Source organism: Anarhichas minor, unplaced genomic scaffold (genome assembly GCF_050575085.1).
Source record: "Anarhichas minor isolate MPS153535 unplaced genomic scaffold, ASM5057508v1 ptg000003l, whole genome shotgun sequence".
Classification (NCBI taxonomy): Eukaryota; Metazoa; Chordata; class Actinopteri; order Perciformes; family Anarhichadidae; genus Anarhichas; species Anarhichas minor.
Genome location: NW_027466449.1, coordinates 14,775,242 through 14,802,452, shown reverse-complemented (window position 1 = coordinate 14,802,452; position 27,211 = coordinate 14,775,242). Strand labels below are relative to the sequence as shown.

Sequence of the window (27,211 nt, the reverse complement as noted above, 5' to 3'; positions counted from 1 at the left end):
GCTTCCAAATATAAACAAGCACCTCAGACTAAAAAACACAGGATTCACACTACATGCCTTGGGAAGTCAAAAAAGCAGTCACATGATGGGACACAGAAAACAGATAGCAGCCGTATGGTCAATACTGTTTAAAATAACTGATCGCGTCGCACGACTGCTGTGGCCTTTGCTGCTGAGGGGCAGCCCCTTGTTTCACACAGAGGAAACTGAGCATTGTTAGGCTGACTTTAGTCTGGAACGACCCCGGCGGCATTATGAGGCAGATCAGCAGGATAATCATCCGATCTCAAGGGGGGGGGGGGGGGGGGGGCAGAGGAGGTAATGGAGGGCTAGCTATCACGGCCAGATCAGCACTGCGTCTACGAGGAGGCAATCAGCCCCAACTGAAGCGTGACACCTTGAGGAGATAGTGCAGCCTAGAGATAACGGTGTTGATGACGCAGGCTGTCAGACCTCCTCAGTGCAAGTACGGGAGGTGATGTCGGAGGAATTCAATTTTAGCGGGCGGGAAAGTTTTCAACGCTCACTAGAAATACTCGTTTATGTTGAGCTGACACAAGCGCTCGTCACACGACGGGACAGTGAGAGCATCCTTACCACGTCTACTGTGCTGAACACGTGGCAGTAGTGGTGGCTGGTCTGCAGGTCCTTGGTGATGTAGGCAAACGTGCACAAGTCCTCGGGGTCCTGGGCTGCACACGAAATGTTACGGATCTCGTGCTCTGCGATGATGTTCTGCACACCGAGAAGAGAGGCAGCATAAGACTCAGTCTATACAGACTGTAAATAACATCAACACGCGTCACACAGAACTTCAATGCTCCAAGTGATAATGCATTATGAAAAAATATGATTTATAAAACTGATACGAGGCAGTCAATAAAGAGGAGACATTGGGGCATAAATCATGCTTGAGTCATTGGACTGAAGCAATACGCAGTAATAGCTGGCTGAGCAAGGCAGCCTTTCAATGTCTCTGTTTTTTTATGAATGTCAAATAAATGTCAATATGCGCAGAATTGCTGCCTGTCAAACATGAACAAATCTGACATAAACTTGCAGGCATGGTATTTGCAATGACAGAAAAGAAGCAGCGTGAAGTTTGACTGACTAACACTCTCAGAATATTACCAAACAAAACATACTGTTATTTGCACCGGGCTCAATTTGGGACTAAAGACAAGCAGGGAGGTGAGTGCACGCGGAAGCTAACCTTATTGGCTGCATCGATGAACTTCACACCCTTGTAGGTGATGGAAAGGACGATAGTAGGGACTTTTCTCATTTGTTCTGTCGACTTCTGGAGGAAAAAAGGACACAGGCAGAAAGGACATTAGGGTGTATTACCATTCACTCATACTATATGTATTATGTCCTGTGTTTGTCCCCTGAGATTGAAGAGGAAACTTGCAGCATACCCGCATTTTGGCACAGGCGTCCTGCGTGGAATCGGTGCCCCGTAGTTCCTTAATTAGCATGGAACCGAGGTACTACAAAGGGGGAGAGAGAGAGAGAGAGAGAGAGAGAGAGAGAGAGAGAAAGTGTTGGTGTACATGATCAACGACAACTGCATCACATAAAGTATGAGGGAGAAAGGCGTGGACGTACACTAGCTTCGTAGGCGCAGGATTCAAAGATGAGCTTCTCAGGTTGATGATGCCAGTTCTGGACCGGGGCGTACGGTGCGGCCAGACTCGGCGGCCGCAGGGTCAGACGGGCCTCTCGATGCCGTTCTTCATACCGTTCCTGGGGGGGTAAAAAAGTATTATGCTAAGACTAACAGAGGCCCACTATGATCACTACATCACATGAAGGTAGTGGAGGACGAAATGTACTGCTGCAGCGACCTAAACGTACATGTGGTCTGTGTTGTTCACTGCGATATCTTTGGGTAACGTCGTAGTCATTATCCGGCACTTTTTTCCTCCCTGGCTCTCCCACTGGCAGCAGAGGGTCCATCGAGCGTCCGGTGTAGGACTCCATATGACTGAGGGGGGACGAGGTCTGGGATCCAGGCAGGTCTTGACACTGGAGAGACAAAGTCGGACACGGTTAGTTGTCCCACGATGAACGTCACGGTGGCCGTCCTTCATCTTTCACAAAAAAAAACGTGCCTTCCAAAATTTGTGGACTACAATCAAACCATCATTCATTCTTTAGACAGTTGTTGGTAAAACAGTCTGTGGGTCCTCACCCTGATCTGAGACAAACGGGGAGGCTTGACTGGAGGTTCCTCGTAGGGCCTCTCCGCTAAGGAGGCAATGATGCGTTTCCTGTGACCGATTAGGGAGATCTTTAGCACCTGGAGGAAAGAGGAAATGATCTGGTGAACATGTGGAGCAGCACACGAGGAAGCAGAGGCGTTGGAAAGTTGGAAGCTAGCCAGGAAACATCAGACACTGCTACTTAACATGTCATAACAGCTTACCCTTCAGACTGCAAGCCTCTAAATGAGACCCTGAATGTCTTATTTTAGAATAACCTACTAAAGCATCTTTGGTTTTTTGGAGGAGCAGGTGTCCAAACAAGTAACTGAGCTCAATCTCTCAAAATTGAGATATTGACTTTTTCAATTACTGGTTTGTTTCCTTTACCTTTAAACCTTTAACCAATTGGAAGCACTGGAAACTACCTCCCTGACATTCACCACCAAAGTTCTGTGCATTTCCCTGCAGAGTTGGAGTTTTTCTTCAACACTTCGTAAAACTAATTTCACCCTCTGGTACTCCTCGCGGTCCGTGTACGCCACAGCGACTCACGTTGACAATCTCCAGCTCCCACAGGTTTTTGACACAGTCCAGAGTGCGGTAGCCGCTGGTCAGGAAGTTGTGCAAGTACTCGTGCAGGCCCAGATTCTCCAGCCAAGAGGAGAGGGAGCTGCTGCCGTCGCAGCCCATCGCTTTCACCTGCAGGAGAGGACTTAATCAAACACTGGTGCTTGGCTTCGGAACAAATGTACTGAGATATATATATATATATATATATATATATATACACACACATCATATTTGTGCCTCAAAGAACAAATGTAGTTATTTAAATGAAACAATCTGAAAAGTTTAGAGGTGAAATCACTTTTTTGTGAAACTGTATAAGCTCATCATATAGTCACCAGTAACTATATCTGCCTTGGTATTAAGGGAGACTAGCACCTTGTGATCCAACATCAGAAGCAACGCACTACGCTGAAATAAGTGTTGAAGAACTAATCAATGATTTGTCACCTTGGGTAGCGAGCGCGATGCATGCAGGATCTTCTTTCTGTGGCTTGGGTCCGTGATCCCAATCTCCCTCAAGTCCTGGTCCTCCATCACATTGTTCCCCTGTAGAGAAAAACAAAACAAAGAGCACAAGATTGCGGTTAAATCATATCATTTTGCAACATAATGTCAACAGTCATATAAATAAATCGATATATATATTGTATATACGCTATGTTCAAATCTTAAAAACACAGACACAGACAAATCCCTTCAGGAGAAGAGCCAATGCTGCAGGCTAAGTATTGATCACAAGTAATGCTACCGCTGCAGGAAAAAAAGCTCAATTACTCTCCAGTGAGATCGTCAAATTCCTCTCTGGGACCCAAACCTACTGACTGTAGAAAGGGGGCCATGTCAATAACCCCTTAAATAACCCCTGTCGGCCCCAGTCTGTCGGGGGGGCCGACAGGGTTGCGTGCATTTGAATGATGCTCAAACCCATCTTTGGTTACACACTGCATCGCCTTCGGGAGCGGGTGGCAGGTAACGGATAACGGAGAAAGGAGCGATAAATCAATGTCAGAACTGCAGAATGGTCAGCGATTTGAGATGGAGGGGTGGAATGCCTGAGCATCGATAGTTGACTGTAACTGATGGCGGCAGGGAAGGAAAAAAAACAAACATCCTGACCAGTGAGAAGTCAGTCAGAGCTCCATGTCCATCTTGTTACTTCAGAAGGTCAGCAGCTAAATCTATGTGGGACATGTGTCTGACTCCTCAATATGAACCTCAAGTTAACCCTATGGCGCTCACTTCTACACACACACACACACACACACACACACACACACACACACACACACACACACACACACACACACACACACACACACACACACACACACACACACACACACACACACACACACACACACACACACACACACACACACACACAGCAGTAACAGGATAGAAGCCGCCTGTAGGTCAAACCTGACAGCCTGTTTTTCATGCAGACGCTGTAGATGCAAACAAGGGGGTGGAGAGGTGAGGAGAGGGGAGGAGGGAGCCTGTCAGGGAGGGTAAAAACTGCAACGTAATCTTTGTAATGCAGCTTGTAAAATCACAATGTTAATTGTTCATTTGCCATTGATATACAGTACACAGTGACGCGACGTTCACAGTGCAGACTGCAGGCGTGTACTATGTGCAGTGTGGTTGAGAGTTTGCATCAGGCTGTCTGTAATGTCCTGTCGGACTGTTTCTTTCTTCCTGTCTTTTCTTTCCTACAGAGACGGACAGAAAGACAAATAGAAAGGACAGGGAGACAAAGATAAAGAAAGACGGACAGACCAAAAAGACAGAGACAGACAGAGACGAGAACAGACGGACAGAAAGGCAGACAAAGAAAGAAAACAGGCAGAGAGACAGTAAGAAGACAGACAGAGAGAAAGAAAGATAGAATGAACAATGAAGAGCAAAATGAGTGCACGAGCTCTCACAGGAAGTGATGTCGGTCATGTACGGTGAGGCGCGGCCCTCGTTACTGTAGGAGCTCATATTGAGCACAAGACATGGTGACGCATCTCTTTTGCTTTCTTAATACCTCGCACTAAACTGACAACTTAAAGCCCATTATCTCTGAGCAGCAACACGCCGATCGCTGCCTCTCCGGCTGAGGATTGAAACTATTCGGGGAGCCGGATGGATAATAGCGCTTTCACGTTGCATGGATCATTGCATTACTGTCCCGCTGGAGATTTACTGATAAATGACTCTGTGGAGGAAATACAGCTCTAACAGACTGAATCTACAGTCTTTGCTCCCATTCCCCTGGGCTGTGTTGTGCTCTCTCTGCTGTAAAGTAGAAGTCTTTTAATGGTTCTCGTGTTCCGCTTTAGGCTTCGTTGCACCCAAAGTGTTTTTAAGAAGCAGTTCATGATGTCCATCACAGGGGTAAGCACAGGAGGGAACACGTTTAAATAACAGGGCTTTTTTCAATGAAAATATTAAAGCTTGTCAAAATGTTGTGTGGAAGTCCATTCATTAATCAACGAGTGGATTCTCAAACAATTATTTTAATAATTGGTTTACTGTTTAAGGCTTTTGTAAAGCAAAACAATGCAAAATATTTGCCAACTGCCGGCATTTTCTCTATGTTTTGTACATTTGTATACTAAATGTTTTTGGGTTTTGGTCTGATGAAAAAAAAAAAGTTTTTTAAGACATCGCCTTGGGTTCAGGGAGATTATCCTGGTACATTTTCTAGACATAACAAATAATCGTTTCATCAAAACAATAATAATTGACAGATTAATCTTCAGCGGCAGCCCTAACAAACAGTCAGTGTTGGAAGTTAAGCTGATTCGTAGGATCTCAATCCACATCAGGGCTGAAAAGATTAGTCGATAAATCCACTACTTGATCGACAGCGACATCTGCAAATATTGTTCTATCAGCATCTTTTCAAGCAAAAAATGGCCGACGGTATCTAGTGTCAGCTCCTACAGTGTGAGAATGTGTTGTTTTTCTTTAAGTCTTACATGGTAGGAAACCGAATACGACATAGCGACAACTCCGTGGGGAGACTTCTGACTAATGTGGTTCCACTTTATCTCAGCAGGTGTAAGCTGACTTCAGCCCAACTTGGAGGGAAATAATAGATGTGGAGTAATGTGAGCGAGTTGGTGTTGTGTGTCTGTGCTGGTTTCGGCCCATCCATCTCTCTGCTTTCCCCCCTTTCCTCTCATTAAAATGCTGCTCTCTCCTCGGTCCATCCGGAGAGCGGCCGCTGCGGTCCCTCCAGGTTTTGAAAGCACTCTGAATTCAGGCCAGGAGCTCGAGGGCACGGATCACTCATTCTGTCCGTCTAAAGGACGGCTGACCAACAGCACTAAAGTCACAGTTTCTCGTCCTTAACAGGCTGTCATAAGAGCGCACGGGCCGTGGTTTAAAATTAGCCGCGTACTCCATCCAATTCCTGCAACAATTCATCACCGCCATTACCCCAACAGCAAAATCAATGAATCCATCCCCAATCCTTGAGCCTCGAATGCATGAAGCCATTACAGAATTTCCAATTTGTCTGCAGGCTTTGGTGGCATTGACTCTCTCTGACAAAAGCGTTTGGCATTCATTCAATGGCAGAAAACAACAATGGAGGACAGAAAGAAGGGAGGAGACCCAGATGAATTGAGCTTGCACAGAAATGCAAACAGATGTTTTGTCTTCTGATGTTTCTCTCACCATCGTGCAACTTTTAGATAAAACCAAGGTCTTTCTTCAGAAGTTTTTGTTCCTGGTACGCGCCGAGTCACTTCCATTAACTTGAAGCGTAAAGTCAATTTGTGCTGCCTCGAATTGCAAACTAACTTGGAGCTCTCTGCTGGCTGACCCTGTCACACAGCTGAAGACACCAGCAGCTCAGAAGGAGAGGAAAAGGAGCCGATTCGTCTCAACGGGCCTTTGCTCGTCAGGAGCACCGGGGGTTGGAGAGCAGCGCGGCCGCGCGGAGCTCGTTTCATCGCTGCATTCGCTCCATCGAGTCCATAAAAAGCATCTAATCGCTTTCAGACGAGGCTCGTCTTTGCTTCGGTGCTCGAACACAATACAATCACTGCTGTTATTGATCCACTTCTGGAGCGATCCTGCAGGATAGACAGAGATCACAGCGGCCTGACTGGCAGAGTGAACACTGTTCAATTAGTGATCTCACTGCAAGCAGCTTCTCAACCACTGCTTTTCAACAGCGTTCATACCGATGGGAAGATTAAAAGAAGCCTAGAGAGAGTCTGGCACTTGAGCTGCTCACTTGAGCCTCAATTTATTCCATTTGACGAATAAAAAATATTTTTCTGCCTGCACATGAATTTGTCTACTGTAACAGCTCAACTAGATAGATAGATAGATATGTACTACGGAGGAGGAGATATCGGGGCAGTATTATATTCCTAAACTCGATTTATTCAGCCATGACTTTGTAGAAATGTTGTAGATCTGTAATATCTAATGTATCTATGAGTTTAGTAACTACTGAAAATAGATTTGTTCGACAAGAATGCAGACTGGTGTCAATAATGGTGCCGCAGAGTGCTCAATCGTAAATAAATCAATATATATATATATATATATATATATATATACAAATGAAGAAATACATTGTTAATTGTTTTTAAGTTATTAAAACTTAACCTCATTATTATGAAACGTTATCATCAATATAGTACAAAATATGATGAAATAGAAAAATTATTTTTCTTCAATTACTTTACAAATAATCGGTTCATTTATTAAAGGAAATCCTTATTTATTTATGTAATATTGAACATTGCGGGGCTCCATGACTCAAGTCTGGTAATACTAATGAAATTAGACCAAACATCTGGTAACCTGTTCCTGTTCTTTCCCCTCGAATGCACGAGAGCACATTTCACACAGGAAAGTTTAGCAAAGACAAGGTGACTCATTTCCAAATGAGATCAATTTGTGATTCTTAAAAAGGTCAACATTCACCGAGAGAAGGACACGCTGAATAAAGCCGACGGCTTTTATTCTAAATCCTCGAGCGATTTCAGAAAGCCAGGTGGTCTGAAAGCTGCGTTTAAAGATAGCAAAATTGCCGGCTCTCCTCTTTGAGAAAAAAAGAGAAAAAAAAGAAAGGAGTGCTAAGAGCCGAGGGCGGTGCGAGTGTGAGAGACTAAAAGACAGTAGGAAGATTAAAGCTCCAGAGCAACTTCAGAGGCTTCAGCACAGAATTAAACATGGTGTTGATGACACCGGGTGAGAAGGAGAGAGGCAGATACACGGGAAGCGCTCTACTCTCAGGTTATGTAAAGCATTTTAAATATTATTCATGCCAATATCAGTAAATACGGATTTTATACAGACACAGCTGAGTCCTACAGTGAAACACATTCACATTTATTTTGGTATTTCAAGTTGTATTAAAGTTTCTAGCTTTATAAGGACAACCGTTAAACCAGTAAAAGGGTTAGTGAGACAAAATCTGCTCTCTGGAGACCAAGAAGTCCCAATTTACCATATTTAAAAGTCTAATTAACACAACATAATTAACAAAAAACAACGATCAACACTGATCGTCATTTGGCAGAACATAAACAAGGAAAGACCAAACACTGATATACAGGAGGAGGACAAAACGATGGAAACAGTGACTTCGTCACCACTGGAACCACTGGCTCATATTAGGCTGCATGAAGTACAGCGCCCCACTGTACTGTACTCTAATGTATTCTATTCATTTCACTGTGGCTTGGGTTCAGCTTGTGTCTGCTGTTGTCATGGTTTATGAGTTAGCTGCCCCTGATTTAATAAATCCGTAGTCTGTGGAAATATGGGATTTGAGCACTGGCTTCACCTCAGGCAAACACTTTATCCTTCCAGGTAAACAGAAAACATCTGTCGGATCATGAAAGTACCTTTGAAGAAACAACATGCTGCTCGTCAACAGGTTTTCCTCCTCATGTTTGCGTAGGTTCAGTGTGTGAGCGAATCGAGGAGTAACATACGGAGGGCAACGGTTAAAGATGCTTTGTTTGACATGAAACCAGTAAAATGTAGTGGGATACTCCTTAAAGTGCGTGTTAATTAGCAGTTACAAAACACCTAAATACACACATTTACACATTTTGTAAAACTCAGTCAGTATAGAGTTGAATTCTGGGATTGCTGTGTAATCGTCTCCCTGTATGGGGGGGGGGGTGTCTTACAAGTGGTGGTGTCTTGTAAGCACATCTGGGCTGGAGATAGAATAAGCCGGCCCACTGACTGTAAGTGAGAGGCCACGGCAGCGGCCTCCTGAGATGGAGACAGACTGTCTGAGAGCCTGAGAGTGCAGCGCAAACCCGATTCAACGCGCAGCCGGGCGTAATGGCATCGAAGTTCCCGTGAAACAAAATGTTTGACAGCGCAGAGCAAACTGCTTATTATCTGGTTGGATGGGCGTGTAAATATAGCGAACATCAATAAATGCCTGAGAGGGAAAGTTCTGTCGTCAAATTATATTCTGAATATTGTGAGGTATTGAATTATGTGCTGAATCCACCCAGAATAAACAGTTCCTATAATAAAATCGTGCAGCTGCTGGTAAAAAAAGAAAAGAAAAGAAAGTCAGACGGGAGGGGTCGTTACAGGGTTTCAGCTAATTGAACTTCAGACGAAGCTAATGGGATCATCTCATCTCACAGCACCAGTAATGGAGGGTGGCGTCAATTGGATTAATGCACAAAGACACGTGGAGTTAAGTAGGAGGAAGCGGTGAGAGACAAGAGGGAAAAAAAAAAGATTGTAAAAGTGAGGAGGATCAAAGTAAGTGAACATTCAAGACCATTAAGGTCAATTCGGAACAGAACACAAGAGAAGTGGGGAGCTCACCATGTAGTGCAGGTCGTCGAACCCATTCAGGAGGAGTTTGCTCTCGTACTGCGGCAGCCCCACGTGCTCCAGCCAGTCTCCCACGGGCTGGTCCAGCAGCCGGCCCGCGGCACCTGCTGACAGGGGAAAGCGCTTCAGGAGGGAGAAACCTTTCAGCCGGTAGCAGCGGCACTCCGAGGACGAGACGTGACATTGCCACATCATTCTCGGCCAGCAGAGCCGAGCGCACCAGCAGCAGGAAGGCGGGGGAGACAGTGTCCTCTGAGGACAGGGCGTCGGCTCCCGCGGGGCAGCGGGGGCCGAAGCACAGTCGCCCAAGATGGCTTAAAGTACCCCTGATCTCAGGGGGGGCGAAGGAGATGATGAAGGGCTATGAGCTGGTGGACTACCAGCTAATAAAACAGCTATGACAGTCAGTCAGGAACGTGATAAAAAAACCATTTAAAATCAACAAGACGCTGCCTCACTTCACTGCTGCAAACGTAACGGTAAAGTTCATATCCAACTCGGAAAAGAGTCGAAATGTCCCATGTCAGGTGGAAGCATTTTCTGCCCAGAAATAAAAGCTTGCAGCTGATTTAATGAAGCTCTAGTTTTGTAATGAAGAGAAACTCAGAGGGAGGTAAACACCTCACTCAAGGGGGAAGGGAAAGTTTTTCAGCCGCATGGAAAGTTTCTTTTGGAAACTTGTCGTCAAGAAGCAGACAGTTAATTAACCAAACGTCGGATTCACTGACCGAACCTCCAGCACGCACGGTGCCGACAGGAACCGACCTGAGAACGTGTAAGTGTTCACGTGGAAAGCAGCGGAATCGACAGAAACCTGCGTGTGTCTGTCTGTCACGAGCTCGAGATTGATTGAGGAACAAAGCTACACCGACGGCTGTCGGCAGCTCGAGCAGAGAGGAGCCTGAACTGTACAAGGACTGATGACGGCCTCTTCTCATCTACGATTTCACTCACTTTCAAAGCAAAAAACACATTTTATATCAGTTAATACACACTTCAATTCCCTTAACTCTGAACTTCACAATCGCATCTCAACCACAGCTAAAAGTTAACATCATTTCCCTGCTGATAGAAAAGAGATTCGGCCTACCTTGTGCAGCACAGCACATTAACAGAGCTGACAACTTACAATAAATGTGCAAAATGCACATTTTAAAGCTTCTCTTTCTCCCGTCAGCGCTCTCATCATCTATTCAACCTGGTGCAAAAGCAATCCTGTTTCAGAGGAGATTCCCACGTCATAAATCCCATTCTGGTCACACCAGAAGCATGGAAACGTGTCAAAAAAAAAGAAAGAAAATCCAATCAAGGATCCAATCAGCTATACTTCAAATAGCACCTAAGTAACGGCTCACCCCCCCCCTTCCCCCCCAAGAATGAACTCCTGCAGACAAGAGAGTGCTAAAACTGTCTCTCCTCAGTCTGGCACAGTCTTTGAGATGCGGTCAAGTCCACTTCTCTAAAAAAACAAAAACCGTCTGTAGTCCCCTCAGGGCCGAGGAGCGGAGAGGACCACCTAGTCCTACCGATGCCGAGGTGGCGTCCTTCTATTGTCCTGGCTGTTCACAGTTCTCCTGCCTGCAATTCCTCTCTCCTCCCTCACTCCCTCACTCCCTCTCCCCTCATGGCATACGCTTCCCAACCCCTCCCTCCCACTCTCTCTCCCTTTCTCTCTCTCTCTCTCAAACACTGCAGGTGGCTGCTCTGTGTCAGTGCAAGCTACCGCTACAGACCCCCCCCCCCCCTCCACCCCTCATTACTTGCAGTAGCTCTTTCACATCAGTCCCTTTCTTATTCGCACACTCGTTAGGTTTCCTTCACCCTCCTCCGCCATCTCTTTCTCTCTGATGTAGAAGTAAATCAGTAAAGAGCAGAAAAGTACAAGAGTCTGCAGGCACCGAGACAATCAGCGAGAGACGTCGCTGCTCTCCAGTCAACACAGAGACGAGACAAACACTAGGCTGAATCGGAGTGTGTGTGTGTGTGTGTGGGGGGGGGGGGGGGGGGGGGAATGCATCAAACAGCTCGTCCCCTGATGGCCTCGTGACAGCAGCGTCAGCGAGACGGAGCTGTGGACACGGCACCTCTCAGATCGAGGCTCACATGTATGCAGAGGAGTGAATCCGGACGATGTTCAGACCAGACGGATACCAGCGAGAGACGGGGCGCCAGCTACTCCACTGCAGTGGTCTCAGCTTTCCTCACGTCTCCTGACATGCGTACTGGTTAATATTTAAACAGCTCACTCCAGTGCAGGGCATAACAAACAGGAGGGCTACAACGAGCGGACACACAAGCTTGTGTTGAAATATATTAAAACGTGGCAAATGAGGCAAAGTTTGAACTTGAGGTGAATGATGGAGAGGGCGACGTGAAGGCTGAAAGGAAAACGTCAATTGTTTGGGTTTATGGCGACAGTCTCTGGGCACCATCCATCAAACATGACAAGTAACAGGTACTGAATCCTTAACACCAAGATATCTCTTGACAGGATGAAAAGCTAGATCTAAGAAAGTGTCTCTCAGGCACTTTTAGGGCCCAGTACTAAAAAGCAGACTGGTTTGTGTCACGAGCATGAGAGCGACCACCGCCTCGAAAATAACAACACGCAAAAGCAGATCCAGTGGGTGTCCTCTCTATTCTCTGCACCGTTAGACAGGAAAAGCTTCTCCGACGTGTTTTCTTACCTTTCTCCGAGGCTGCTAATGTCAATTCACATCTGCTCTATCGAAACAGACCAACTGTCTCCCGCCATTATACTATTCTACCCAATTCTCTGACGCTAACTGAATCGCAATTTGTTTTTCGGATGCCTCCTTCATTGACCGTGTGTCCCAGGCACCTGACTTCCCTTGAGGGCGCAGATACGGATGAAATGTCTTGGAGGATGATTTTAAAGGAAATCCAAGCGGGTATAGTACAAGACAAGCAAACAATAAACCCATGTGCCTCACACACTTAGAGACAGGCTGATCAAAGGTTTTGAGGAAATACAGGCAAAGAAATACACGCCCACTATTTTTCTCCTCGAACTTTCAGCTCTCATCTGTGATTCATTTTTGAATTTGAAATAAAAAAAAAAAAACACTATTTCTAGAGAGAAAAGGCAATGATGGTCACACTCTACCTGGTGTTGCATATTGCTGATCTCTGGAGAAATCGATGCCGGCACCAATCAGCGTCATGATCTTCTCGATCTGAGGACAGGAGCAGAAGAGGGAGACACAGTAAGGAGCCGGAGGAGCCATCGTGAGTTTAGCCTCCACCTCTCACCAGCAGAAACACTCCCCAAGCCTGAAACAATAAACCACCAATTGCTACAGTCACCCTGCAAAAAAAGGAAACGACAGAGTTAAGGGAAACCTTAAGCGAGAGAGGAGTCAGTCACAGTGGTTTTATGGAGACACATAAATAAAGATTTCGAAGGGCATCTTAAGCAACTGCGCCACGGTTGATTGACTTTATATCTCATTTACGGCCTCGGTCATGTCTATAGGCTCTAGACTGGAGGCATCTGCGTCTCATCAGCTGCCTGCGGCCAAAACTGATTTCAGAAACAATCACATAAATGATCACAAAGCAAAAGTTTGACGGCAATCGAGCAAAGAGAGAAAAAGGTGATGCGAGGTGAAGAAAACGATGCAGAAACAGTATCAGGTGATTCATGCTCGTCATCAGTTCATTAAGCTCCGAAAAAAATACTTAAACTATCTGTGTCATAATGTTTGCTCCAAATCCGGTGATACAGAAGGAGTTAAAAACAAAGAGAGCTTGGGACGAAAGAGAATCAAAGAAGCAAAGACTCCCGTGTTTTCTCCCAATCATTTCACGCGTTTTGTAGAGAATGCGTGTGAACGTTACCGAGGTGTTCTCTCCAGAGTCTAGCCCCTGATACACGGACACACACAGTCAGAAAACATCCTTCAAATGCATTCATGAGGGCACTGAGCTGCAATATTACACCTGTCACAGGCTCCCCCTTTCAACCGATCCACATTGGGGAGTGCAGAGAATGGAAAAGGATAGAGACCGACAGCGCTGCCGTCACACCCGTCAGGTGTTTTTATAAAACGGAGTGAATAGCTATCTTTATTCTGACTTTTTGGAAATTGTCCTGATAGCCGCTTTAAAAGCCCCGAGACAAGATTTTATGTCCCCATTAGTATAATTACATAAAGCAATAAAGTGCCGTCGGGAGACTAAAGTCTACATTTATCAGGTTCTCATCATCAATCTGGACGCGGATGTTTAGCAGTGAAATGACATCTAGTTGGAAGAGAAACGTCGGAGACAGAAATCTAACTTTGAAGAATGATGCATTATTTAAATGAGCTGCTGTCAGACTGGAGAGTAAATTAGAGCTTCTAGACCCAGAAGAAGAAATGAATAATCACTGGGATTATATCATTCCAAAAGGGTTCACAAAGCCTGAAAAAGGATCCCATCCACCTCTACAAAGAATGCCCCAGAAGAGGACAGAGACAAACCCCCCCCCCCCAAAAGGACCAGGAGAGATCTACGTGAAGGATGGACGTCTTACGCTGTCAACGGAATTAGATCTTCGTTGTTTTGTGGTGGGAGAAGTCGTCGGTTTCTGCTAAGAGAGAACTCAGGGTTTTGTTTTGCCTTTTCGTCCGTGCACACACACATACCTTCACCGTGCCAGCTGTCTGAACCTCCCCGTCAAATTGAATACTGTACATGTTTGGTGCCTGAGCAATGTGCAATGATTAAATCCCTGAAGAATCAAAGGGAGAATCCATCAATTTGAAGATCACACTCCGCTGCAGTACAATGTATCAATCTTTTACGCTGCCGTCTCGGTTATTTTCATATTCAACATCAATCCTCAGCACATCAGAGGAAAAACAACTTATTTCTAGCGAGGAGAGGAGGAGAGGAGATGTGTGAGAGGAAGGGCGGTGGGTGGATCGCGTTATTTTAGTGAACCATCTGTCCGACGTTACTCCTCCATACTGTTGATTAGAGTACAGCATATTGACCAGATTGTTGATCAGCTTGACAAACAGCCTCCATCTATCAGCGCCACATGTTCCCCGCATCAGGCAATAAACGGGAAAGATGATGGTAGGCACCTCTCCTACCTGAACAAAGACTCAGATGAGTCAGCAAAAATAAGCGGCGACCGTTTGTACGACAGTGTCAGCGGTTTTATCGAGAAGACAACATTCTCCACTAACCTTTGAGGAGTATTAGCATAAATATTAGCTTTTCCTATTGCAGATAATCGCATGTAGAGTAAGATGTTTTTGTATCATTTCGTTTTTGAGTTTTTCCATAGCCAGGCTTGTATATTCTCTATGTCTTATAAGCAGGTGTAGGACAAACAGGGCCAGACATTATTCCTCAAATATTAAAGCCAGGTCTCTCCTGTCGTTCAGCTGAGTGTGTGGAGTCTTTGTTTGGGATTGTGTAGGAGCCGGAGGTCACCAGCTTTTGCATCTTCTCACCCTCACCCAGCAAATTTGAGGAATTTGAAGAGTTAGATGAGAATAAAATGTAAAACTATTCCTTTAAACCTGCAATATTTGTTTTTTTGGCCACTAGGGAGGCAGCAGAGACAAATTGTGGACCCAACATTGACATATCAGCACCTTTTAAATTGATAGGGCAAACAATTGTATATTTACACATCCAGCAGTTACAGAACAACACTATCATTCATTTTGAATCGTGTTTCTGGACACTTGATGAATGTTAGTCCAATATTTAATCTCCTTTTAGCTCCGGTTTTGGTCTCCACCATCAATAAGGAACTGTGATCTCGCTCTGGCATACAATTCAACTGTCAAGGTTGTTTCTTTAGCCCGCTGGGGACAACACATGTACTTTAAAACACTGAAACAGAGGTTGTAATATTTTGTCCTCCCTATTGCCGTATCTGCAAGGGCCTCAGGGTATCTTTCCGAATGCATCGAGTGCATTTTAAAACACACTCGCACTGCAGGTAAGGTCAGTGTGCCGAGTTAAAAAAAAAAAATTCGAACTCAAGTATGGATGCAAGAACAAAAACACACCCAGCTGCATTCAGTCTTGGTGTATCAGCATGTCCAGTATAATGAAAAAGGGAATACTATCTGCTCCAATGAGATTTAGAAGCAGCTACCGTGAAAGGCAGGTGTGATATACTGCTGGAGCTGGGTAAATATATCCTTATCGGGGGACATAGCCCAGTGATTTCCTCAAGGTAAAACACATCCACAACAAGAAAAAGCCTTTTGAATTTCATGGTCGAGGGTCTAAGAAGCTCGGCGCCTTGAGAATTAATAGGGGAGAGGGAGAGGAATGTGTTTTTGTGCCGCGAGATCGAATCAATACAGAGACCTGAAATGAAGAGGGCGTCCTTTGTGCGAGTGGGGACTCGCTATGAGCGCGGAGAGATACAATGAGGAAGGGTCAGAAGTCAGCGGCGAGGCGGAGGTCAACAGCTGAAGAGCTGGCAGCGATGGGAGACGGTCAGGAGATTAAAGACACACGAACCCATTTATCACACTTCTCACAGCAGGTCTGCTGCTCCGGGATGACTGAGCAGAATATCTGGGACGCCTGGCAGAGCTTGTTCAGGGTGAAACAAAAGGCTGCTGCAGAGAGAGAGAGAGAGAGAGAGAGAGAGAGAGAGAGAGAGAGAGAGAGAGAGAGAGAGAGAGAGAGAGAGAGAGAGAGAGAGTGCGCCCGGACCACCGGCCTCAAATTGGCGAGCTGGCACCAGAGCAAGGGTTGGATGAAAACTATGGACTAGTGGATGGCATCAAGCGGAACACGAGCGCGCCACCGTCTAAAGCAGGTGCCAGCACCTCGATGCCACGGCGGGACAAAGCGCTGTCAGCAGTCCCATCAGCATCCTTCTGAAATGGCCCAATGTCACGTGGTTTTAGGCGCAATGTCCGCTCCACACAACTTTAAAAACTTTGCAAACTCATCCCCAAAGGATGTGGGAATATATCAATATACATCCTTTGTGGAAGGTAGAACAGACAGGACACCTATTCTCTCACCAGAGCAGAGAAACACTCAGCAGTGGCTGCATGTCTCAGGCCCCCCCCCCCCCCCCCCGTGGCTCTCCTGTGTTCTCCCCATGGTGGGGATTAGAGAATAGATTCCCCCTGCTGGTTGCACCGGGCCGTGACACACAGCCACGGGTTTGGTTTGATCTCAGCAGGTTCAAACACACGAGACGCCTCTGCAGCAGCAAACACTTTTCTCCTCACGGAAAATATAAAAGCGACCCCAAATCCACAATGAGTTCATGAACATGGCAAGACGAGAAGGGGGGGGGGGGGGGGGGAACAAAGAGATGCAGCATGAATTGCTCTGTAGATTTTAAAATGCCACAGAGGATTAACTTTTTAAAGAACACACTCCAAAGTAGCAGGACAACGTGAGGGAGGGGCTCACGCTCCCCCCCCCCCCCTCATTCTATTGTATTTAGCAATCAGCGCATACCAATCGAACAGGCTCCACAGGAAATATAGTATCCAAAGAAATGCTAGAAAGCATCAGTTCTTTCCCCTCATTCAATTCATTCGTGGCAGGTCGACGAGATGAATGAGCCTCCAGTGGAGCTGCTGCCTGGAAGGGAATCAATACTCACAAAAGCTGGTTTCATAGTGGCAACTGGATCTGCGGAGTACGAATGGAGAACGAAGTTAAGAGTGAAACGAGGCTGTGGATGGCGGCCCTCTCCTTCTGTCTCTGTCTAGAGCTCTCCGTCTCCCTTTCCCTCCTCCCATCTGTGGAGCTCGCTCTGCTGGCCCACACAATGTGCCCCCTGGATTGTCATCTTCAGTCTGATCCCGAGGACCAAGACCCAACCCACATTAGCATGCGCTTTACACACCAGCGCACGTAGAGCACAAAACACGCACACACACACACACACATACACACACACAGCTCCGTAAATGGAGAGATGCATAGGCCAAGACCTCATGCAAGTCAAATCTCCTTGTCTTGAAACCAGAGGCAGTGTATTCGAGGGTGTGTTGCTCATGTGAAGAAGAAAAGGAGGGGGTTGTGAGAACGGGAATATTTAGCAAACTGTGTGTGTTCCTCGGGGGGGGGGGGGGTTTGGTAATGTCCTGGGACCCCTCGCCCCAAATGCTGCCACACAGCTCAGTAGAGTATTCCAGAGCAGCCAGTCGTGACCAGCAAGATGGCTGCCGTCTCAGACAGAGAAACAGTAAAGAAAACACTGTGGATGGAGCAGTATGGGCCGAGGGGAGCGCGAGAGAGAACAGAGAAAGGGAGGACACTCCCAACATCATTAAAGAGAGTGCAGGCTAGGTTACGCCCGATCAAACTTTAACTACGTGCCCCACACACTCCTCTCATATGCTATGCACTTTACATCGGCAGCGTGAATATTTCCATTTCAAGCAAACACAGGCTTTTTTCCCGGAAAGGAAAGGGAGAAGAAAGGTTCCCGGCCGCTTTGCCTTTAGCTTTCAGCAAAGAACTCCACGGCATCTGAATCGCTATTCAAGTGAGAAAAAAAGGCAGGCCTCCGAGTTCATTAACATTAACTAAAGCTCGGAAATTGGACAAAAGAAATTGCCCTTTCAAAAGCGCTACTATCACACTGCCAACCAAGGCTGCAACTGAATCTAAAAGTATCTAATCTCATTTGAGAAATATGCAATCACTGCCATTAGAAACGGTGGAGTTGCTGCTGCAGCCGGCTTCTTTACAACATCCTTCTGGAGGCGGTGGGGCTTACATTTTGCACATTGCATCTCGGGGGTTTGTACATTACAAATTCATCCTCGCTGCATTGCATGAATGTGAGATCTATTGGTCTAGCTGACAGGCTGCGTCAGCTAGCCCAATACACGGTCTGTATTTGACAAAGAGCCTGCACATACTGTACATGAGATCCACCAGAGGCACGATTCTCTGGAGAGGGGGGGGGGGGGGCCACATTATATTCTGTGCTGACACGGTGAACTGCATTGTTAGTATTGTTATTATCCAAAACCTTTTTATTTTGTGGCCGGCAGAGTGGAGGGCAGATAAAATGCAGTCCCCGGTATGAATGAATGAATAATTAAGGATGAATTGTGATGCTCATTGCCAGCAGCCTACTTTAGGATTTCAAATGAGCTTTCAGGCATTCAGATGAACTTAAAGCATGGCCAGTTCACCCAGTAACACACACTAGTCATGGAGCCGGCGGCTAATGAGGCCATTGCCTGAAGTGCATCTCCTTCTCACTGATTAGATCTCATCTTCAGTTAGAAGCCAATAACACAACCTGCTCTCCTGCCACATGGGAGGGTTGGTTGAGCAAGAGGGGACAGCGATACCTTCTGGTTTGCTTCCTCCTCTTCCGCCTTTCTCTGTTTCAAACCAGATCAATTCTCAACTCGGTATAGAAGACGACACAAGAGCCACCGCTGCTGAGGGCATCGCGGGAAGAGCAGCAGTCTGCGATAACCACGTAATGTCATGCCCGCCTTAATCCCGTCATATTGTCTGAGACCACGTCCCGAGCGACGAGGCGAGGTGTTCGTCTAACTGGATAAGTACGCTGCGCAGTGCCCCGTCTGTGACCACAAAGTTTGAAAAGGGAATTACAAGATTCAAACACACAAAATGTTCCCCTTTTATTGACCTCATTACTCAACCGGACCACAATGCTGTGCAGAGGGATGACGATATCTCTGGAGCAGTGTCAATACTTCCCTCTATGTCTCCATTACAGTATTACAAGTGAACTTTTGACTTGTGAAATAAGCAATACGTAATGCATGATATTAAAATAACACCACACTTTGGTACATTTTGATTGGAAGTCACTATTATTTGTGATGGACCAATAAATCAACCGGGGCCAGTATTAGCTAATTGCAGGTAAATCATATCTGTGTATAAATATCAGCAAAGAAGTACCAAACTAGGTTTGGGGGACAGTGTCCCCATTCCATAGTTTGTCCACCAGAGAGCACTGAGAAGTTGGTTTCATTAATGTAGAACAACCGTCTTAGTATTTAACTTCCTCACAAAGGGTCTGTATCAAGAATGTTTGTTTACGTACTGTGTTTATGTAAAAGAAATGTATAATACTGTAAGTTCTACATACAGACACAACACAGAGTAGTCGATACTAAAGCCTGAACCATAAAGTTTTTTTTAAAGCCGATATGATGAAATATAAATAACATAAATCAACATTTACAGCTGAAAAATAAACATTGACATTCCTGTACTTCGTTTTCTTCATGGATTTCCTCTGATATACACAGATACCAATATGACTGCAATGAGCTAATATGAGCTGATATATCTGTCTGATTTATCCAATAAGAATGAGCGCACAGGTTAAAAACCATGGCGTTGCTTTGCATCGCACACTGAAACGGAGACAAGTTCTTTACTGTGGAGCTCACTGGCTGCATACAGAGAAGGTCTGAAGGTCAGTTTTTGTGAGCAACCTTAGTTAAATATACCTTCAATTTCCCGTGAGTGTTTCCTTGGCAGGCTTTGACAAAACAATAAACTAATTATGTTGTCCGGCAATGCTGAAGTAGATCGAGGGGAAAACCTTCCTTGCGGGTGCTCACACCTATAAAATCCCGAAGACAAGGTTGCTCCGACTGTGCACGAGGATTAATGCGTCGCGCTGCCGAGGCGTTGTGCTTTGCCTTCAGGCTGGAAAAGTGTTTTGAACTTTGCCGAGCTTCTGTATGAGGCCTTGTATACTGCCCCCCCCCCCCCCCCCCCTCTCTGTCTGAGCTTTTGACAGGAGTAATTCCAGACAAAACAAACATTGGGTCAAAAAAAGACTTTCTCCTCAACTGCAGCCTCATTGCTGTGGGCTAGCAGGACAGTTATCACCCAGAACTGCAGCGACATAAACGCAACATCTGGCACAGCGTTACGGCTGCACGTACCGGGAATAAATAATGAAGTGGCACTATCACAGTACAGCGAGGAGCAAATGAGCTCATTAGAGAAAAGATCCAACAATAATTATCTAGTGAGGAGGGGTCATAAACATTATAGAGGCGAACAATAATACATAATTCAGGTTGTGTTGTGTAGCCACAACAAACAAAAAAAGAGACTGAAAAGCTAGAAAATCTCTGCACCCCCGCAGTCTAATAAAGTAGCATGAGTCAACAACCTATCAAAGCTTTTGTATTTCATTCAAGTCCCCCATACACAGAATGACAACATCCACAAATCAAGCCTCAAAAGTGGAGGGCTTATTGGGGCCGATGAAAGAAGTGGACAACTCTGACCAACGGGATACAAACCACCGCCCGGAGCAGCCGAGATATCGACCTCAGAGCCGCCATTTATCTCAGCTCGCTGGTGCCGTTCTGATGTCTGTTCTGGAGCACTAGGCAGCAATTCGATCTCACCGCGGAGAGAAAGCATTAGCGGTGCTATCTGAGCCCGACGAATTTGCTCAAGATGGTCTGGCATCATAAAATGCATCGTGTAAGACCATCTCTGGCGGATCGGGCTGCACCGTGGTACAGCGGCGTAGACGAGCTGTCAGAGAGATCCAGAAACAGAGCGGGATACAAACAATGTGAGGGAGCGTTACTGAGAGGATCGCTTAAACCGATACTTAATTAAGAGGCTTGGAGGATATCATTAATCCGACTAACAATAAGAGGATCGTTGTAGGGAAAACGGTGAAAGAGCGTGGTCATGTTTACTGTACATGCCTCTGCTCATTCATTGTTACATAGGCTCTAACCTCACAGTCCATAGATATGGATATACTGTTAAAAAAGTGCCAATGCAAGTGATGCTTCTTGTTGATGTCAGAGCTCAACAAGCTCAGAAAAAGGGGAATTTTTGAGAAAACTTCTTGAAGAATCCCGTACTGGATCAGCAGTGTGTGTGCGTTGTGTTTGTTTGCACGATGGGCTGCCTCTACAGAGACTCGAGTAGCTTTCTGAAGCCTTAGCGAGAGAAGGAGACACGAGCTGAAGGGAGACAGATCTGCGGCTTGAAGGTTCTCTCTGAATCTCAATATCCAAATCTCGGTCTCTTGTCTTACTCTCTCAGCTCCTCGGCTGTATTATCTCCATCTTCTTGTCTCCTCTAATCTCCTCTCTCTGGGGCTCGACTCAGCTCTTTACCTTCATCCCAGACAAAGCATTAAAGTGCTGAATGGAGGGGTGTATTTAGTTTAAGCATCCACCGATAACAACAAACAAGATGGGATTCAGCAAATAAAGATACACAATTTTAAGGCCAAGTCGAATTATTTTTGGGTACACAAAATGATCTGTGCTTATCGAAAGGCCTTCACTATTCGCATGTACAAACACTTTTTATTATTGCTGTTTGCTAAAGATTTGAGTTCAAAACAAGGTTGAGCTGAAATTGCACAGCGTCCCCCTGAAGGCAACAGGTGGCTTTGAGTAAACAGAAGCCTTTGTGGAAGTTCACGTCAGTCAACGGGGCTGTTTACAGTTGGTCCTCGGGTTTTCATTCCATCAGTTCTGTAGTTGTGGACAAATGTCATGTGGCGGCAGCACGAGCACAAGCTTACTTAAGCCTAACAAGCGGGCCTTTGTAGAGAAGAAAAAAGGACATACTGTGCATAAGAGGCAAAATGCTCATTCAACTTCTGTATATTTGGATTCATTCTTTAAATGTACAGTTGAAATAAGAGATTTGTTCTTATTACAATCTGCGTCTATGAATTGGTGTGTTATTGTGTGCAAGCGCTCCACATGATATTAACGGTTTGCTTCATAGAGCTTCTCACGATAACTTTTTATTTGTCACTAAATTCAGTTTCAGTATATTTTTTACACGTGTTTTGCATGTTAGGCTCCTACCTGGTGTGAAGGGTTTTTACAAAAGTTTTATCTAATAGTTTGGTTTTTGATGAAACATCTCGTAGGTAAATATTTGAAGAAACTGTTACATTTGAACATATGAAAAACCTTTAACATTAGTCGATATGTGCTGTCCTTTGATTATTATGGGCAAAGGAACCAAAAGGTGCAACACTTACCTCGTCCCATTCTGAGGTGAAAGAAGGCGATTTCTCTAGCCTCTTCTTGCCAGTGCTACAGTTAGAAACAGACTCGCTACGGTTCCCCAATCCTCCGTCCTCCTCATTAGGGGGCGACACCAGCAGGTCGGAGTCAGACTTGGAGAGGCTGCGTGCCAGCTTCAGGTCCCCAGGAGGGCGCATCCTTACGGCGGACACTGCCCCAGCCCCGAAGTCCCTGGGCTCCTTATTCACAGTTGCATAAATTGCTTTGGGATCACAGTACGTCAGGATGGCGGCCATACTGGGGCGGCTAGGCGGCGTTGCGGCTGCTGCTGCTACTTCCTCTTTTGCTTTGGCAGGTTTTCTTGGTTCTGGCTGGCCCTGGTTGGATGGCACAACACCTGGAAGCCTGAAGGGCTCCTCGCAGCTGTCGAAGACAGGGGAGGATCCGTGCAGGAGGCCAGTGAACTGCTCCGGGACACCTGCTTCCTGATCCTCGCCGAGCTGGGAGTTATCTAGAGAAAGAGAAAAAGAAGTCAGTGAAGAAAGAGAGCAGTTTGTGAGGGCTGGAAAGAGTACCTCTGACTGAGGGGCAGATCTTTAGAGCAGGGCTAATAAGAAACCGCCCACACAAGCCCAGAAACAGATCTGTAATTGTTTCCTACCCGGAGTGACGGAGAGAAAAACAGGAGAGATGGAGCGAGGAGAAGGCGTATGTTGGCCAGAGTTATAACAGAATTCCTGACCCAGCTTGACGACGATCTGCTGGTGCCTCACTGAGTGCATGTTGTCACAGGGAACTGAAGCCAGTCATCTTCGTGACGAGCCTTACCTCACAGGCCCTCTTGCCTGCTAAGTCCATCTCCCCCAAAATGACACAGCACTAAGAATTCCCCCCCAGGCTACTGACTAAACTCGCACGGGACACAACAAACACGCCAGATTGTGAAACAGAAAATGAACAAGAAGACTCTGGAATATCCCAGAGAGGAGTAAAACTTACGTCGGCTTCTTTCTCCAACGAAAACAGCTCCTCAATGAGACTGACTGGCAAGAGCAATTAAAACCAATTAGATTTTCCTCCTCCCTCTCCCTGAGGAATTGCTGCCACCTAAGCCTCTTTTCCACAATCAAATCAGCCGTAGGGATGAAAAGTGGCCTCCGTCATCTACAATGGCTTTAGAAAAACCACTAGTCCGTGTGGTTCCGTGGTCATCTTCTTTTGCACTGTGGTGATGCGGGTTGTTGTCTGCCGTGTGACCAGCAGCCCTCTGTGTTTTCTGGATTCTAATTCTAGCCCTTAATGGTGGCTCAGGAATGGAAATTTGAATCGGCCCTATCCTCCAGCAGCCAGACTCCAGATAATTAGCCCTGTGACACATGGTGAAGGTGTGTGTGTGTGTGTGTGTGTGTGTGTGTGCTTGTGTGGCCCGTCCCCGACAGGGTGACAGGGTCACGGTGTTCGGTGACAGCGAATCTGGGACAGTGACACCACAGGGAAAGAAGTGACCTGTTGCAACACTTTGTTTGTCCTTCACAGGCGAGTTTCAGCGAACAGTTTGTGGCTCGCAAACCTGCCGTTCAAAGACTGAAAACATCAAAAGAGCTCGCTGTGAAGACGCCATATCTGCAACACACGAGGGGAGGAAGCGCACCGCTCTACCGTTTGACACGCAAACTTCACGAAACTGCCCCATTACCGTTTCAGGGTCCATTTGCAGTGCCAGGGAATGTCCAAACAACGCCCTGAACTCCGCTTTTCACAAGTTTCTAAACACTTAAACATCTCGGGAAAGTGTGTGTGTGTGTGTGTTATAAGGAGTCAGTGAGTGTACTGCGAGCATATGTCAGGACCACAGCCAAACACCCACCCTCTCCTTGGCAGCTGGGGAGTGTGAACGCCCTATGAGCACATCAATGTGGCTCCAACAATCTCACACGGTGTTAACCATTGCAGAGACCCCCCTCACACTCTGCTCATATGGTGGAAAAACGTGCACAGACACAATCTGATGTTGTTGCAACTCCTATTCATGGGTGAGGTCACCGCAAGAGGTGTTTCATTTGGCAACGACGGGACGGCTCCGTGTCTTACTAATGATGTCATGTTTGTTTTGCAGACACTGCAGTGCCGGTGCTGTCGATCCACCATCTACACTGGTCCAAAGTCAATGCGTTCTCCGCCTGTGAAACCTCTGCTCTGTTGTTTTTGTAGATTCAAAGAGATTTTTAACTCTGGGTCTCATTACTGCAGAAAGTCAATAAGGAACTGAAGGCCTTTTTGGACATTTACAGTAAAGCGAGAAAAGAAATACCTCTATTGACAGTGCCGGTTAATAAAGAACAAATGTTCATCTGTCACATATCCATGACGTAAAAATCTCCCAAAAAATATGTAAAAGGCACCAAGCACATGAGTAGAACTAAAATAACAAACAAGCAAACGATGGTTCTAAAAGGGACAGTTCACCCCAGATTAGTGCAATTTATTAATCTAGATTGTTTTGGAGATATCAGCAGTAGAGATGTCTGATTTCTCTCCAAGATAAAGAGTGTATGTGGTGCTCAAAGCACCAATAAACATTTGTTTGAAAGGAACTTACCGAGTCATGATTTCTGGAAAAAGAGATGTTGAGTTTGTGCAACGTATTTTTAGATTTTTTTAAAATAGCACTACATGTACGAGGAAAAATATGCATTTGTGATTTTGGGGTGAACTGTCCCTTTAAATTGATACATTTGGTGAAATATGTGGTTTAGTTGCCAAACAGGTGCGTTCCATCTTCAGCCACTCTGCAGCCATCTGTGGCATCGCAGCTCATAACAACGGTACATTTCTGAAGCAGCCATTCAAAGCTTTGGATGAACCATTAAGTGCTTCATTGGCATGAGAGGGAACCAGTTAATGGTGGTAATCAATTAAATGGTCCATGGGAGCATTATCTAGTGTGCAGACTCTATTTTTCCCGTATTTATCGTCTGGATGCGAGTGCGCTTGTGAATATTTTTATGGGAGCGAACTGAAACTGTAAAAGCTGCACATCCAGTATAAAGAAAAGAACGCATGGCTGTAAAAACTGAATGAGTAGAGTAAGGATAGATCTGATTCTTCACCATAACTGTCTGCTACAGAAACCACACATTTGTTAACTGTGGAGAATTATATCTACAGAGTGAATATTCACAGCCCCTCTCCAGTGATGAACTAAGATCCCAGACTTCAAAAATAAACCTCTCGACTGTGTTCATTCATTCATTCATTCCGTCTTTACAAGTCACCACTTTTGAGAAATATCCCTTGGACACCGTATAAAACCCGACACAGAGAGGAAACGGGGCCGCTTCAACCACGATGAACATCACGTCCACGGGAGCAGAACCGGCTCAACCAGCCGTCTGTGTTCATGTAAAACACAGAAGTGGGAACCGAGCGTTTAATTTGCTGTCATGCTAAAAATCACAAAGTGGTTTTCGCATATAAACCAAACTTGTGGTTTTTGTGGCTTTAAAAAAGGGAAAAGAGAGTTTAACTTGAGTCACTAGACACAATATTCAAGGAAAAGGGAAATGAAAGACTCTCTGTGCTTTTAGAAGTGCTTCACATTTCCCAACACCAGACTTTCAACAATAACTTAAAAAATCTGTTATTCTTGAGTCATGTGGCAATGTAAAATCAGAGAGGGGCTGTGTATCAACAAAAAGATGTCCTCTTAGTGCTCAGGGAGAACTTCTTCTTCACTTTCCATCTGTGCCTTTAAATCAAACAACTTCACGTTAAAAAGAATTAAACAAGTAACACACAAGTATGAAAAAAACTGTCCGGTTCCTTTTCAAAGAATTATTCAATAAAGATAATCTGCATATGTGTCTGCAACGAAAATAAACCCTGAGGCCCGTGCTCCCTTACCTCCACTCCATGCTTGACTGGATGACGTGGCATATATCCAGCTTTAAGCGGGATGGGGCTCTGAGATAGGACGCTCACAATCTGATCACGGATTCTATTTCATATTGGCAGTGAAATGAGTCTTTTCCACTTGCCAGGGAATGTCAATCAGCCTCGCTCTCCCGACAAGTCAAATCCGCTCTGCTGCTCCAGAATGCCAATCGTGCATTCCCCTGGCAGCGCTAATCCAAGCCTGCCCAGCTCACCCTGCAAACTCAAATGCATTTCTCCCGTTTCATTGACATGCTTGGCTTCCCCCCCCCCCCCCCCCCCCCCCGAGTCTGATGTGTCCCCGTCCATACTTTCCCACCCCTCGCAGCGTTCGCCAGCACCTTATTTGGTTACTAAAATCTGAGGAGTCGTCGTCAAACTCACCTCCTGCTGCCCGCGGGCTCCCCCGTCCCGGAGGGAGCAGGGTGTCTCTCGTCTTGCTTGGGGCTCTGAGGTTGTTTGGGGCAGTGGGTTTACGCTGAAGTGGGGCGGAAAAGAAAAAAAAACAGTTTTACTGACGTCCGTCAATCAAATCTTACCTCCCGAACACAAACATCTGCGTCTCATCTGCAGTTACCCCAATTAACGGCTAATTATTCAGCTAGCTTAACATGAAAGAAGGTGCTATCTGATTGATGCCTGCATGGCGGTACTCAGGTTTACCCACATCGGCCATAATGTAGC

The 27,211-nt window shown here is 45.8% G+C and overlaps 1 protein-coding gene across 7 annotated transcripts in view; it reads right to left on the bottom strand.

The window, feature by feature from the left end:
* anks1aa (ankyrin repeat and sterile alpha motif domain containing 1Aa) overlaps positions 1 to 27,211 on the bottom strand; it is a 56,939-nt gene that overhangs the window by 5,626 nt on the left and 24,102 nt on the right. For 5 of the 7 annotated variants that reach the window (XM_076099739.1, XM_076099741.1, XM_076099742.1 and 2 more), the window contains 12 exons: positions 26,912 to 27,005; positions 22,609 to 23,105; positions 12,733 to 12,802; positions 9,597 to 9,712; positions 3,225 to 3,323; positions 2,760 to 2,906; positions 2,195 to 2,302; positions 1,858 to 2,028; positions 1,609 to 1,746; positions 1,419 to 1,490; positions 1,214 to 1,300; positions 598 to 735 (listed from right to left, as the gene is read on the bottom strand). In XM_076099739.1, coding sequence (XP_075955854.1) covers positions 598 to 735; positions 1,214 to 1,300; positions 1,419 to 1,490; positions 1,609 to 1,746; positions 1,858 to 2,028; positions 2,195 to 2,302; positions 2,760 to 2,906; positions 3,225 to 3,323; positions 9,597 to 9,712; positions 12,733 to 12,802; positions 22,609 to 23,105; positions 26,912 to 27,005 — 1,737 coding nt within the window. The remainder of the gene's footprint in view (positions 1 to 597; positions 736 to 1,213; positions 1,301 to 1,418; positions 1,491 to 1,608; positions 1,747 to 1,857; positions 2,029 to 2,194; positions 2,303 to 2,759; positions 2,907 to 3,224; positions 3,324 to 9,596; positions 9,713 to 12,732; positions 12,803 to 22,608; positions 23,106 to 26,911; positions 27,006 to 27,211) is intronic. The other 2 variants (XM_076099740.1, XM_076099746.1) reach the window with 1 other exon arrangement.